This window comes from Carettochelys insculpta, chromosome 1 (genome assembly GCF_033958435.1).
Source record: "Carettochelys insculpta isolate YL-2023 chromosome 1, ASM3395843v1, whole genome shotgun sequence".
Classification (NCBI taxonomy): Eukaryota; Metazoa; Chordata; order Testudines; family Carettochelyidae; genus Carettochelys; species Carettochelys insculpta.
Window position 1 is genome coordinate 209,210,760 of NC_134137.1, and position 15,390 is coordinate 209,226,149.

Below are 15,390 nucleotides of genomic sequence, written 5' to 3' on the forward strand. Positions count from 1 at the left end.
TTTAGAACGAGGGAGCCGGAAGGGGATACCGAGCAGAGCGCCCCGGACGGCGCCCACCGCTCCTCGAAGGTGTCCAGGGAGTCGGTGGACGCCGCCCAGAGGAACTCTGCCCGGATTCGTGAGCGAAGGGAGAAACGGAAGTAGGCCCCACAGTCGCAGGTCGCCCCCTCTGCCAGCCTCCTCTCCCTGGTTTTATAGATGGTCATTTTGGCCATGGCCAGGAGGAGGCAGACGAGGAGGTCCCGTGACTTTGTGGGGCCGCGGATAGGGTGTGACAGGATAAGGAGGTGCGGGGAGAAGTGCAGCCAGAACCTCAAGAGGAGGTTCTGGAGGAGCCGGAAGAGGGGCTGCAGCCTGGCGCACTCAACGTAGATGTGCGCCAGGTTCTCCCTCATGCCGCAGAAGGTGCAGGTGTCTGGGATGGGGGTGAACCGCGCCAGGTACACGCCCGTGCTCACCGCTCCGTGGAGGATTCTCCAGCTGATGTCCCCGGCGGGCCGCGGGACCAGAGTGGAATAGAGGCTGGCCCACCGGGGCTCCCCACCCTCCGCTGGCGGCAAGAGGTCCCGCCACTTGTGGTCGGGGCGGGACACGAGGGTGGGGAAGTGGAGCGTGTGAAGCACGAGCGCGTACAGAAGATGTCTAGGCGCGGTTCGGAAGGGGACCGGCTGCAAGGTATGCAGCCGGCTGAGGTGGTGGGGGGGAGGGGGGCGGGCAGGATCGCGAAGCCGGGGGCCCACGGAGAGGTCCGGAGGGCTAGGAGTGAGAGGGGGGCGGGGTGCACCCTCTCGCAGGACCCGGCCGAGGTAGACGTGAGCAGTGGGCGGCAGGGCGGCCTTCACCTCCTCGAGTACGCGACGGGGGGAGCGTAGGCTGGAGAGCCCCATGCGCTGGGCGAGCGCCGGGGCCTCCATCCAGTCTCCCCGGTCGTAGTCCAGGAGGTCTCCGACCCTGGTGATTCCACCTAGGACCAACCTCCGGCGCACCATGGGGGACTCCGCCGCCTGCACACGAAGGTGGGGGTTGTGTAGCAGGGGCTCCGCGAGGAGGTCTTCCCCCGCGGTGGCCCCTAAGGACCTGGAGGCTGCAAGCAGCCGCCAAGTGCGGAGGAGGTCCTGGTAGAAGGCCGGCAGCTCCGAGAGGCCTCGCGGACGGTCTCTCCAGGATAAATAAAAGAGCTGCCGGTCGTATCGGAGCCCTCGGTGACGGCGGAGGAAAGCGTGCGCCAGCGTACTCCATGCCGGACTATCTGCACTGTTGGTGTCGGTGTTGAGGAGTCCCTGCAGGGCCCGGAGACGGAAGACATGGACCTGAGTGCGTATGCAAGTCAGGCCCTGTCCTCCCTCCTCCGGGGGGAGGTGGAGTACCCCTGCAGAGACCCAGTGCAGTCCTGGCCAGAAAAACTCCAGGATTGACCTCTGGAGCTGGTCCAGGAACCCAGGGGGTGGGACCAGGGTGCTGAGGCGGTACCAGAGCATGGACAGGACGAGTTGGTTCAGCACCAGTGCTCTCCCGCGTAGGGAGAGACACTGGAGCAGCCCCGTCCACCTCCGTAACCGCTCAGCGACCCTGCCCTCTAAACCCTGCCAGTTTTCCGGCGGAGAGGGATGCGTGGCGGATAGAAAGACGCCGAGATAGAGCAGCGGACCCGCGCTCCACCGGATGGCCTGAAGCGCGGGCGGGAGGCGGCTCGTCTGCCATGCAGTCCCGACCACCAGGCCAGAGCTCTTGACCCAGTTGACCCGGGCGGAGGAGGCTGCCGAGTAGATAGCTTGGCAAGCCTCCAGACGCGCCAGGTCTCCCGGGTCCTGAACCACGAGGAGCATGTCGTCGGCGTACGCCGACAGGACTAGCCGCAGCCCTGCCTCTGGAAGCACCAACCCCATCAACCGTCGACGAAGGAGACAGAGGAAGGGCTCGATGGCCAGAGCGTACAGCTGTCCTGAGAGCGGGCAGCCTTGTCGTACTCCCCGTCCGAAGCTGACCGGAGCGGTCAGGGTCCAGTTGAGCTTGACCATGCACTCCGAGGCAGCGTACAGCACCCGGAGAAACCCGACGAAGCGGGGTCCGAAGCCGAAGGCCTGCAGGGTGCCCAGGAGATACCCGTGGGCCACCCTGTCGAACGCCTTCTCCTGATCCAAGGACAGGAGGGCGAACGACAGGCCGTCCCTACACCCAAGCTCTAGGAGATCCCAGACCAAGGACAGATTATGGAGGATGGTGCGGCCCGGGACGGTGTAGGTCTGGTTGGGGTGGACCACGTCCTGCAGCACGGACCCCAAGCGACGGGAGATGGCTTTGGCGACGATCTTGTAGTCCGTGCTGAGGAGCGAGATGGGACGCCAGTTCCTGAGGTCGCGGGGGTCCCCCTTCTTAGGCAGCAGGGCGAGGACGGCACGCCTGCATGACAGGGGGAGGACCCCGCTGTGCAAGGCCTCGGCCCAGACGCTGAGCAGGTCTGGGCCGAGGACGTCCCAAAACACGCGGTAAAACTCCACGGTCAGCCCGTCCATGCCCGGGGATTTGTTGGTGGGCGTGAGGCGGAGGGCTTCCGAGAGCTCGGCCAGAGTGAGAGGAAGCTCTAGCCGGTCCCGGTCGCCCATGCTGACCGACGGCAGTTGGTCCCAGAGCACCCTGCAGGCGTCAGCGTCGGTCGGATCCGGGGAGAAAAGGGTGGCGTAGAAGGCGCGGGCCCTCTCGCGCATCTCCACCGGATCCGTAAGAGGGGTGCCATCCTCCGCAAGAAGGCAGAGGATGTGTTTTTCGGCACCCCTCTTTTTCTCCAGGGCATAGAAGAAGCGGGAGCCGCGGTCCATCTCCCGGAGGAGTTGGATTCGCGACCTCACCAAGGCCCCCTGTGCCCGGAGGGCGTCGAGGGCCCTGAGCTCGTCCCTCTTCTCCTGGTACGTGCCGCAGAGGGATGGATCGCTGGGGCTGGCGGCTAAACGCCTCTCCAGCTCAAGGACCTCCCGTTCCAGCTGCCCTATCAGCGCATCCCGCCGCCGGCTGGCCCCCCGAGTATAGTCGCGGCAGAAGAGCCGCGCGCGCACCTTTCCCAGATCCCACCACCGCCGTGCCGAGGGAAAGGCGCGCCGTTGCTCGCGCCAGGCCAGCCAGAACTCCCGGAAGGACGCCACGAAGCCCACGTCCTCCAGCAGGCTGTTATTGAAGTGCCAGTAGGCCGACCCCCGCTTCCCCAGCGAGAGGGAAGCCTTCACGGCCACCAGGTGGTGGTCCGAGAAGGGGGCCGGCCGCACGCTGGAGGCGTGGGCCCGGGAGAGGTGGTGCCGTGAGATGTAAATGCGGTCCAACCGGGAGTGTACAGATTTATGGCCCACCACTCGGACGCGGGTGAAGCCAGCGTCCTCGTCCGAGTGGTGCCTGCGCCAGACGTCCACCAGGGAGCGATGGATGAGAAGCTCCCTGAGGACGCCCGCAGCGGCCTGGCACTGCTCGGTCCCCGTGCGGTCCTGCTCCTCGAGGGTGCAGTTGAAATCCCCGCCGAGGACCAGGCACTCGCGAGGATCGATGGTGTCGAGGAAGGCTGCCGCCTGCCGGAAGAAGGGGGGTCTCTCCGGGCGGCGTGCCGGGGCATAGACATTGACGAGATGGAGAGGCAGCCCCTCCACCCGCACCCGGAGATACAGCAGGCGGCCGGGCACAACCTCGACGCTCCCCAGCACCTCGGGCCGCAGGTCTGGGGAGAACAGGGTCGCCACCCCGGCCCGGTGGGCCGAAAGGTGACTGAAGTGGACCCCGTCTCCCCACTCCAGCCGCCACTTAGCTTCGGCGGCTGGGGTAGTGTGGGTCTCCTGTAGGAAGGTGACCGAGTACCCCCCCTCCCGAAGGAAGGAGAGCACTCGGCACCTACGGAGACCCGACCCGCAGCCCCCGGCATTCAGAGTGGCAAGGATGATCGGCGCCATGTGGAGGGCTGGGGAGGATCCTCGCCGGAGGGAGTACCGACGGTTCCCGTGGGGCCACGCAGCAAACCGTGACCAACCCCGAAGGTGACGAGGGCGTCACGGAAGCTGCGGGCCCGTTGGTAAGCCGTGGCGTCCCTCCTCCCGGTCCCCGTGCCCTCCTTGAGAAGGGCCCTCACGGATCCCAGGATGGTATGAAAGTCCCCCCAGCGCTGGAGGGCGAGAGCAACCTTGTTCTTGGAGCCACGAATGTCCTCCAAGAACTGGCGCATCTCTCCCACCAGCACAAGGGGTGCCGAGGCCTCGGGGTCTCCAGTACCCGTCGGCCTTATGTTGCTTTGGGCCCCACGGCCAGAGAAAAGGTTGGGGTGGGGACTGGGGTCTGGTTTTGGGGGGGATGTGGGCGGCAGAGGGAGAGCAGCCCCGGAAGTGCTGGGAGAGGGCGATATAGGGGGGGCCTCCTGAGGGACTATGGTCTCGGGGGCAGGTGTGAGTGGGCAGGGATCAAGGGGAGGGGTGGGAGGAGGAGGGGTGGGGGTGAGGGCAGGGGGGATGAGACTCATCAGGGGAGGGGGAGGTTCATGAGGGGGAGGGGGAGGAGGCAGAGGAGGGAGGGGAGGGTCTGGAGGGGGCAGGATTGCAGTTCTGTGGCGGGGAGTTTGCTAGGAGAAGGTACGGGAATGATGACGGGTGATGGGGCTAAGATGGGAGCAGGGGTGGGGATATGGAGAGAAGGTGTCTCGGGAGGAGGGGCTTCCTCGGATGGTGGGGCGGGGGAGGGGGGTATGGGCGAAGTGCCGACATGCTCGGCAGGAAGTGCCAACTGGTCGAGGGGGTAGGTGTTGGGGTCTTCGGTTTCGGGGCCAAAGGCGGGGGACATGGGGAACTCTGCTTCTCCCAGCGCGCCCAGGGGCTGGCCAGCTCCCGTGGGGAGGTCGTCCCTAATTAAGGGGGGGGTCGCCTCCTGGGATGTCCCAAGGCAGAGGGGGGTGGTAATCAAGGGGTCGCTGGTAGATGGGGAGGGGGAGAGTGGAGAGAGTGGGGGTGAGTGGATGGACGGTCTGCAGGCCTCCAGTAGGATGCTGTCCACGTCCAGGGCCACCGGGGTGAGGCCTAGGGCCTCGACCTCCTGCGAGAGGAGGGCGAGGCTGGGGCTCACCTCCTCCGGATGCTCCGCAGCAGTAGTCTGGGTCGCGGCCGGAGGGGTGTCGGGGGAGGGCGCGGGTGCACAAAAAACCCTCTCGGCTTCCTGAGGCTCTGGCTCCGGGGCGGAGAGGATGTCGCCTTTCTCAGCCGCCACCGCGGCAGCCCCCGTCGCCCCCGGCAGATGATCAGTAGCCGGGGGTTCGGCAGGTGGGTCTGGGCTGGTAGCTCTTTTTAGCGCTTTGCGCGGCGCCTCCACCTCGTCCTCCGACAGGGTGGGGGGCCGGGTGCGCGCACTTTTCTTCTTTCGTTTCCCCCCCACCAGCACCCAGCCCTCCGAGGGGGCGGGCTGGGCAGTAGAGGAGGAGGGGCCAGGGGACAGGGCCGACGAGGAGGGAGGGAGGTAAGAGGGGGGCGGGGCGGCAAGGGGGAGGGACGACCCGCCCCGGGACGGGCCCTCTTCTGGTCCTTCCGCCGGCCCCTCCTCCCTCTCCTCCGCAGGCCCGGCTCTTGTGCCCGCTCGGGCGCCAGCGCCTGCTTCTTCTTGCCCGGCACCATGCGTCCGGGCATCCTCCGACGCCCGAGCGGCGATGGATCCGTCCGGGACGAGAGGAGGAGGGTCGGTCCCGGGGCCTGTCGCGGTCGGGGCGCCGCCGATCCCGTGGCTGACGCCCCCCGGGTCGGAGGAGGTCCCGGACTCCCCTTCGTGCCGGGCCAGGGGGCAGTCCCTCCGGACGTGCCCCGCCGCCCGGCACATAAAGCACCGGGCCTCCCCCAGGGTATAAAAGACCCGGTACTGGGCCCCTTGATAGGGCACCAGTATAGTCCCCTCCTGGGCCACCCCACCCTGTGCTGCCGCCGGCGGCAGTTGGACCCGGGCCTGCCGGCGGAAGGAGAGTACGTGCCGTAGGGCGGGGTCTTTACAGCCTAGGGGGAGGGGACTCAGGACCGTCAAAGGCCGGCCCAGGGCGGTGAGGAAGGGCAGAAGGGCAGAGTTGGGAAGGAAGGGTGGAACAGAAGAAAAAACCACCCGCACGCCAAGGTCTTCCAGCGGCTCCAGGGGCACGTGCACGCCCCCAACCGCCAGGCCCCTCTCCACCGCCTCCTGGGCGGCGGCCTCCGAAGCCAGGAAGAAAACGATCTTCCCGAACATCCGGGAGGCCGCCACCACGGCCGCGGGCCCCACCACCCGTGCCAACGCCCGCACGTAGGTCTCCACGTGGGGCGAGGCAGCCACCAGGAGGCAGCGGACTCCGTGCCTCCTGGTGAGCGCGGGGAAGGGGCCGCGACCGTTGGGGATGGTAGTCCCGGCGGAGGCGGCAGGAGTAGGGTGCGAGGCGGCGGCCGCCACCTGTGCATACGACCTGGGGGCCGAGAGGTCGGGGCCCCCAGGAGCGGTGGAGGGAGCAGGGGGAAGGGAAGAAGGGGGCAGCCGGGGTGAGGGAACTCCAAGCTGGGCTCAGAGCAGAGGGGGATGGGTGACAGAGTCTGAAATGGGAGGCCAGGCTGGTGGGGGAGGGGAGGAAATCTCCGTCCAGTGGCCCTGCAGCTGCCTGTTACTCGTTTTCCAAAAGGCCCCCTGTGAAACATTTTGTAATTGGCTGGCTAGCTCAGTTGGCCAGAGTGTGGTGTTAATAATGCTAAGGTCTTGGGTTCAAGCCCTATGCTGGCCATGGGCAGGTCTTCTCTGCTTTCCTTCTTGTGGCTGCTCTGGGCAGGAGGCCCAAAGAGCTGAAGAAACCAGGCTGAGAGGCTGGCAGGGAGAAGTCAGAGTCACCACCCCAGGCTAAGGGAAGGGCTGCAGAGCAGGCCTGGGGGAGGTGAGGATCCCCAGCTTCCCAACTCTGCAACACACACCTCACACAGGAAGTAGCAGCAGGAGCCCTCTGCCAAGGGCACCAGCCCCAACAGCAGCTTCATGGGCTTTCTCTGCTCCCCATCTACCCCTCAGAAGCCTTCTGACCTCACAGGCTCCCTCCCTGGACACCTGCTAATGCAGCACCACAGGCCCAGGTAACTCACCAGTGGTGCAAGTCCCTGCCTGCCCTGCTCCTCTTCCTGCATGAGTTCTGCTTCTTCACTCAGTTCCCCGAGCTGCTGCTCTGGTGGGCAGAGGGCTGGGGAAGACACAGGAAGGGCCCTTGGGGGTGGGGTGCAGAAGCACAAGGAGCAGGCCCTGGAGGAAGTCCATGATGAGCAGCTTTGGCCATGGGAGCTCAGGAGAGGGGCAGAGAGGTACAGGTGACAGGGTGGGTCTCTGCAGAGGTGTGGTTGGCTGGCAGTCCTTGGGGAATGCACCCACCCCCAATGCTGTTTCCCTGCTGCCTCCACGTCTGGGCAGCCCCTGATGCTGTCCCATCTATGTGGTGCTGAGTGCCACACATCATCCCCCTGAGAGCCTGGGGAACATAGCTGTCCAGGGTCCACATGCACCTGGACTGGTGGACCTGTGGGATGCCTGTGGCCACCCCGGGTGGGACCTGACACTCCCTCCCTGAGCACTGGGGAGGCTGGTGTGCATGGCATCTACCTAGGGGTCCTCCCAGGAAGGCAGGCGAGGCACAGTCGGACAGGACGCATCTGGATGGCCTGGATGGAAGGTCAATGATGAGGGCCCCTTCACTTGAGCCCTTGTTATCGCTGGTGGGGTTGAGTGGCTGTGCTGTCCGTGGTCACCTGGTGCTGGCGAACGACCCCGGGTGCTCCTCGCCCTCGGTCGCTATCTCTGGGTCTGTGTTCCCGACGGATGTGTTGAGGAAGACGGTGGGGGGTCTGGCCTACTTCAGCCCCAGGAGGCAGTGGAGCTCTTTGTAGTAGGGGCAGCTTGTGGGGGCTGCCCCCGACCGCCTGACTGCGTCCTGGGCCCTGCAATACCCCTGCCACAGTTCTTTTACCTTTCACTGGACCTTGTCCAGTGTGCAGGTGGGGTGGCCACGGCCAAGCAGTCCCTTTGACAGCCTCTGGAAGGCGACTGCATTGCAGCGAAGGACCCCCGTTTGTTGGAGGGCCTCCTCATCCTCCCAGAGGGAGAGGAGGTCCTGGATCTCAGCTTCTGTCCAGGAGGGGGCTCGACACTTCAGGGCCTGGCCTGCCTCCTGGGACAACTCCCCGCTGTCTTTGGAAGTCCCCTGGGGTGGGCGGGGGTCTGGGTGGCTGGTTATAGGTCTGGGTGGTGTGGGGGACTGGCTGTCGGTCGTGGTGGCTGGTGAGCTGGAGAGCAGTGTGGCCTCACTGGTGGCTTCACACTCTCAGCTTCCTGCCTGAGGGTTTCTGGGAGCCTGCATCCTCTTAAGCATGGCCTGACACTAGAACCATAGAGCTTCGTCTGTGCTGTGAGCGTCGCCGCCACCTGCCAGCTGATTGCCGCCATGGAGGACTCCCCCTTTCGAATGAGTGGGCCACGGAGCATCTACACTTGCTCTCTTTCGAAATTCTCTTTTGAAGGAGGGCGCTCTTCCCATTCCGGGAATGGAGGACCGACTTCAAAAGAACGCGAAATCTGGGGTGGGCGTGTGACCCTGCACACTGCGGTCTGCTGGCTTGGTAGTGAGCTTGCTCAAACCTGACTAATTTTACCATGTGTCCCGCATGCAGCAAATGGAAATATGGTCATGAGAGGGAAAGTGCTGCCTTGGATTGTGTAAGAGACCGCTTGTGGAGAACTCAGCCTTGTGTCTTCCGACAGTGTAAGATCTTCTCCAGCTCTAGCAGGGCTGGGTACAGGCACCTGAGGGATTCTCACTACCTCGACAATCGCACATCTACATCCTTAGCTGAGCAGAGTTTTGCACTCCGCTTTGGCGCCAAAATTAACAAGCCATAGAACTCTACAGGAAAATCCTGACCTCCAACCACACGCTCTTCCAGCCTTTCATGCACTTTCTCCATCCTCTACACACAGCACAATTCACAGCTGTGTACCATGGATCATGATTGCAGTGGCTCCTCGCTCAGGGCACAGTCAGGACAGGGGTGTTGCCCTTCTGCACAGTAAGGCAGCCAACACTTGATTGGCCCTGCACCAAAACGTCAGTAAATAGTAACCAAACCAGCCGACCCCCTGACCCAGAAAAGAGGGGGAACAAACAGACGAATACCATTCCAGCTCTTCCTCTGTAGTCACCTGATAGCAGCAGAGTTATTTTCCTGGAGGTATCGTTCTACAACCCCAGCTGTGGGTGCGCAGGGAAGTCAGGGCTCTAACTAGTGCAGCTCTCACCCAGGAGAGGCAGGCAAGGGACCATGGCTGGCTTGAATCTCCGCAGTGTTCTGGTGACCGGGGCCAATCGAGGAATCGGCCTGGAACTCGTCAAGCAGCTTCTGGGGAGCTCCAACCCACTGGAGTGGGTCTTTGCCACCTGCCGGGACCCGATGGGAGAGCGAATGCAGGTAAGAATGGGGCGAGGGGCATGGCTGGAGGGGAAAGAAGAAACTACCCAAAGGACTTCTAGTCTCTGAGCACTCGGTGCAGAGACCCGCACAGCAGAGCAGGCAGTGACTGCAGACACTGCTCTGGCTGGAAGGTGCAGAGCTGCCCAAATAGTTAGTCCAACCCCTCCCTTGTCTGCCACTGCCTCAGGCCCTCTCTCTTCTCACCGCTGCTCCCACACCTGGCCTGGGAAACTTCGGGCTCAGAGGAACTTCTAGGTCATGGCACCAACTCCTTCTGCAGCTGACAAAATCCGCACTTACAAGCAGCTCATGAGAGCTTGCGACACTGCCAGCCTTCATCTGCTGGGAGGGGACTCCCCTTACCACCCATGGGGGAACTGCCCTCCAACACCTTCCTCCCACTCTCCATTGGTCTCCCTCCTGTCCAATTCCTAGACATGCCTGCTGCTCCCCCATGCCCTGCTCCTCCCCAGCATCCCCATTCCCAAAGGCTCAGCTGCTTCGCACAGTCACTGTGGCTGGCCTAGCTGTGGGACACACACTTGCAGGGGGCACCGAGGGAACACAGGTGGGCTACTAATGGGGAAGTGATTTGTGTCCATGACTCCATCGCACTGAGTTAGATGATGGCATTGGAAATGCTCAGGGGAAATTCAGAGCCTACTGCAGCCTCAGAACCCCAGGGCAGGACACTATGAGGAGGATTTGCAGAGGAAAGCAGTAAGGCATGAACTTGGTGCCAAGGGGCAGTGGGGATCTGGACTCTGCCCAGCCTGGCCCTGGGCGTGGGCCCAATGTCCATAACCATTAACTTTATTCTTTTTCAGGAGTTGCAGAACCTGGCGGCAAAACATCCAAACCTGGTGATAGTTGCACTCGGTGGGTGTCCAGCCCCAGGCCCAGAGCTCCGCTCCCCTCTCCCTGCTACACTTTCTCCCTCTTTCATTTCACATCCCCCTTCCCAAGCCCTCCTGATCCCAGTGGGGAGAACAGGACCAGAGACAATAATCGCTGAGAGCCCACTGAGACCTGACCGAGCTCCAAAGAAGGAATGTATGAATGGATAGTCTGGAGCATAGGTTGGATCTCCAGAGGCTGGAAAGCCGCAGAGCCACCACGTGGCAGGAATCTCCTGTGAGAATCACACATGGGCAGCTCTGTGCAGCATTGCCACCTCTGGGATGGATCCCCACCTGTCCAGCTGGGGAATTCTCTCACCTCCAATGCATCACAAGCAATTCTAAATCAGCCACTTCCTTTCTCTGTATAAACTAATCACTAACTCCAGCACCTTTACATTTTCTAGGCTACTCAGATTGTCCAAGGAACTGATCATAATTGTCTCTCTGAACTGGTCTTTCCTCTTGTTGCTCCAGCACAGCTCCCCATGCCTGGACCCAGCAGCAGTCCCCACCTCCCAGCTCCCTTCCCCAACCTCTCTCCCACCTCTGAGCCCAATGGAAGAAGCCCTCTGGCCCAGGGGGCCGTGCTCTGGTGGGGGTGACATCGGAGAGGAGGAATCATGTACTTGACCTCCTGCTCTGTCGCTGTAGAACTCACAGACCCAGCCAGCATCAAGGCGGCGGCAGCCAGAGTTGAGACACACCTGAAAGGCTCGGGTCTCAATCTGCTGATAAACAATGCTGGGATAGTGAAGTTGAACACGCTGGAGTCAGAGACACCAGAGGACATGGCCCTCGTGTACGCGACCAACATGACGGGGCCCTTGCTGGTGAGCCAGGTAAGGGCCCTGACGGAGCACATGGACAAATGCACAAGAGTTTGACAGTGCTTGGGCCAGGAGTCCTTTCCTCCCTGGGTTTGGGTCACTGGATCGATGTGGGGCCTTGGCTGGTAGCACCACAGGCTTCAAGTGGATTATCGGACTTGAACCTCTCAGAAATGAAGACTCACCCCCAGATCCCTGCATGGCGCTGGCTCTGCAGCACACACTGCTTCAATCCCTCACTTTTCACACCCAGAGCATCAGTGCAAGGACAGTGCAATGCATGAGGCCCCAGTTACCTTTCATGAGAAACCTCTGTCTCCCCAACCCTGCCATTATGTGTGGTGTTAAGTGGCCTCTCTCCACACCCCCGAGATGGGGCCCTGCCAGCAGAGGGGCACCTGTCTCCTCCGGGTCTGAGTGTGACTGCAGAGTGCAGCTGTGAGATGGTCTTTGGCTGCCCAGGCTGAGACTCATGGACACAGGGCCACAGCCAGGAACTGGGGGGCCTGGGAACTGTGAGGGTAGAAATGTGTCCTTTCTTCCTGACAAATTGTCCCTAGTGGGATGAGCAGCAGGAAGGAGCTATCAGGGCTGTTTCCCTCCTTTACCAAAGGCATCGAGAGCTTGCGAGCATCTGCCTAAAGCCCCTGAACCCCCTGGGCAGCTTGTGATACCCACGAGTGGAGGGCTGGGTCCGAACACCGGCAGCTGTCTGGGTGCGGGAGGGGCCGCGGGTGCCTGCTCGACCCATGCCCTGCCCCCACTCAGCCTTCTCCCCTGATGCCCCACCCACACTGCACCCCCACTCCCACTTCATCCCCACCCTGAGGGAATTTTTGAGTCACTTGCACGAGGATCTGGCACTAAATCGACAGCCTGAAGAATGAGCTTTCCCGTGTGTTCACTCCAAACCCTTCTCAGTGCTGGGTGCTCAGCAGAGTGATGCCCCCCAAGTTGGCTCACAGTGGCTGCTGAGCCCTGGTGCACCTGAGAATGTTGGTGCACAAGGGGCTGGGGGGCAGGACAGGCTCGGAGGGCTCCAGGCTGGGTCGGTCTGTCACTGGCCTGTGTGCAGACAGCAAGGCTGGCGTAGGCCGGGGAGGCAGGTCTTGTGTGGCCAGGGCCCGGGGGGCTCAGGCATCTGCTCTGCACCTGGCACAGATAAGTTAGTTTCATGCCAAGGGCAGGTGGTGGGGAAGTGCCTCAGAACAGGAGCAAGAGACGTGGGGAGTTTCTGTGCCTCTCCCCCCACACCCCGGCTCCTGGCTAAGCCAGATGCTGGAGCTGGATGGGCAACTCAGACCCTTTGCCCTGCCCAGGGGAGGCGAATGTGGGAGCAGCACACAGCCTGAGTCCCTGAGCCTCGTGGCTCCTAGCCAGGACACAGGGTGGTCTCCACAGGTGTCCACATGACTCTTACCCTGCCCTTTCTCTGGCTTTCAGCCTGGCCTGGGTAAAGCCTCGTAGCTGAAGAGCTGCAGCTGAGCCATGTGGGCAGCTGTGGGGAGCCGCAGGGACATGAAGGCAGGGACATGAGCTGGGGATCATTGTTGGCCCCTGCCTGGGCATGAGGAGGGTCTACAGCTCCACACACCTGCCTGCCTGGGGCTCCTGCTTCTAATCTGCCTAGGGGCTGGGTGTCAGGGGAAGAGCGGAGACCCACCCCATTCTGGTGAGCTGCCTCATGACTGCATTGCTACTCTGCTCTCCCCACTGCCCAGGCCTTCCTGCCCTTGCTGAAGCAGGCTGCCCAGGGAAGCCCCCAGACAGGGCTGAGCTGCAGCAAGGCGGCCATCGTCAACATATCCAGCGAAGCTGGCTCCATGCAGAATGTCTGTGGCTGGCATATGGTCCAAATCATCTCCTATCGCTGCAGCAAGGTACAGGGCACACCCAGAAGGGCCTGACTGCTGCCTGGGTTTGCTCTTTCCATAAATTTGTGTCACTCGGTGCATTCCCCATGTTCCCCATCGTACTCCCACCACTCCAGCCTCCAGCACTGTGTTTGGTGGGTCCAGCTCTTCTTCAGCTGCCTGCAATTCCAATCGGTTTCCCATCAGAGTTCCCATCTAGTGAGAAAGTTTCTGTTGCGACTGTATCCTGGCAGAGAACTCCCCATGCAGAGATGGGCCAGGGATGGCTCAGCCCCAGTCCAGCCAGTCTTGGCACAGGAAAGGGACACTGCAGAGCTGTTAATTCTACCCCTCCTAGGGTTGGACTTACCCTACTTTGAGACCATCCAAAGTTCAACTCAAGGGGGCCTGGTAAAATGGAATCCAAAGGAGAATCGATGTCACATTTCCACTTTCCCCAACCCACCAAGATCCTTCATAACCAAGAATTGCCTCAGCACAGCTCTCAGGTGTGTGTCACCTGTCACAGCCCACTGGAAGCCTCTCAGCATCAGTGGCTCGTCAAAGGGCAGCTACCTCTGCATCTATGTGGCTTGCTGCCCTTCTTGAGAGATTGCAGCTCACACTATTGTTTTCTTTTCACAAGTGTTTTCTAGAAGCTGAGTGCTTGGGGGGCCATCCAGGAGAAATTCAAATGCAGCCCAGCTGAATAGAAGAGCACCCACAGCTGGCAATGTGCGTTTTTACTGGTGGTGCCCACACGCACATGCCTTGGTGTACGTGCAATTTATTCTGCACATGGAAAGATGAAATTAAAAGGAACGCTGCTCTCAGACCCTTTTACACCTGTGGGAGGGTGGGTCATTTCTTAGAGGGCTCACTTCCTCCCCCACATTCTGCTGTCTCTGCTCATGGCTTCTCACCGGCAGGCTGCTCTCAATATGCTCACCAAGTGCCAGGCCTTGGGGTATGGTGGAGACGGGATCCTGAGTGTCGCTGTCCATCCTGGCTGGGTGCAGACAGACACGGGGAATTTCAGCTCCATCCAGGTAGGTGCCTTGCTGGGAGAGGCCAGTGGTAGGCAAGTGTTCGGGGCAGATGTTCATTGTATGGGTAATGGCTGTGCTGGAACCCATCCTGCCCTCCACCTCCGCCCTGCCCGGAGGCATCGTGTCCCACTCAGATGCCCTCAGGGATTCAGTGCTGTGCTCTGGGCTTCCAACCTCCTGCTGCCGCTTGCTTGGTTCCTCAAGCTGCTGGCATCCCAGAGTGAAGGTGAGCAGAGTTGCTGCTGCTGTGGGGTTTTTATGGGCACCAGCTCACAGGTACTTGCATGGAGTCGTGTCTGTGCTCTCCACCCAGTATCTTCATGTACCCCAAAGCCCAACTCCCAGCCTGGACCCTGGACCACTTCTACTGCCCACTCTCCAGCCAAGAGCTGAAACCAACTCCAGCTCCCCAGTCCAGATCCTGGACCCCCATCCTCACACCCACCCCCCACTCCTGAGCACCTTCCACACCTTCTGGAAGCCCAAATCCCTAATTTCCAGCATTTCCCAACAGCCCAAACTCCCAGGCAAAGCCCTCACGCTGCTGCACCCCAACCCTCTGTCCCAGCCCAGAGCCCCACCCCCACGCAGACCCCTTGGCCCCACTCCCACAGCATGAATTGTGTTACGTGCACCAGGGTGAAGGTAATGCATCACAACACAGCTGTGTTTTGCACACCCCTCTACCTTGGGACACACAAGAAAATTCATGCCACTCAGGGGAGGGAAAGTTCAAGGGAACTCCAGCTGGGCCAAAGGCTGAACTTGGTCCTGTCTCTGGGCCCCTGGGATGCTCCCAGAGCCAGGTCCCCAACCTCACTCTGCTTCCCCCCCCGGCAGGCCCCACTGACGGTGGAGGCAAGTGTCAGAGGGATGCTGCACGTGCTCTCCACGCTCTGCGAGAAGGACAATGGAGGCTTTGTGAACTGGGAAGGGAAAGTTCTTCCCTGGTGAGATGTTCCCAGCCCTGCGCCAAGAGCCCTGGGCCAGGCCATTCCAGTGACCGTGCTGTTAGCTGTGCCTCTGGCCTCAATAAACCCACTGAGCTAACGCAGGAGCCCTGACTGAGCCTGGCCTGGTGTGTCCTCCTGGAAGACACCGTCTGCAGCTGGGTGGAGCTGCCATGTGACCACTGGTTCCTCCCTCCACAGCCAAAGCCCAGACCTGGTCTGTGAGGCAGGAGCTTTGGGTGGCCAGCTGGGAGAGGGTGGCTGAGAGTGAGGAAAACACCCAGGACCTCACTGCTGCAGGGAAGAGGCCCAGGGAGAGCTCACGGGCAATGACACCCCTTCTCCCACATT

At 61.9% G+C, this 15,390-nt stretch overlaps 1 protein-coding gene across 2 annotated transcripts; it reads left to right on the forward strand.

Annotated features, from left to right (window-relative positions):
- The first annotated feature begins 9,199 nt into the window (after window positions 1–9,199).
- Window positions 9,200–15,146, forward strand: LOC142006994 (C-signal-like). Of its 2 annotated transcripts, none has more exons than XM_074983506.1 (6): window positions 9,200–9,455; window positions 10,286–10,337; window positions 11,012–11,199; window positions 12,909–13,067; window positions 13,970–14,089; window positions 14,930–15,146. In XM_074983506.1, the coding sequence occupies exons 1-6, from the start codon at window positions 9,309–9,311 to the stop codon at window positions 15,041–15,043; spliced, it is 780 nt and encodes a 259-aa protein (XP_074839607.1). In that variant the 5' UTR covers window positions 9,200–9,308; the 3' UTR covers window positions 15,044–15,146. The 2 variants fall into 2 exon arrangements, with proteins under 2 accessions (XP_074839607.1, XP_074839608.1); XM_074983507.1 differs by having other exon boundaries at window positions 11,012–11,190.
- The last annotated feature ends 244 nt before the right edge of the window (window positions 15,147–15,390 follow it).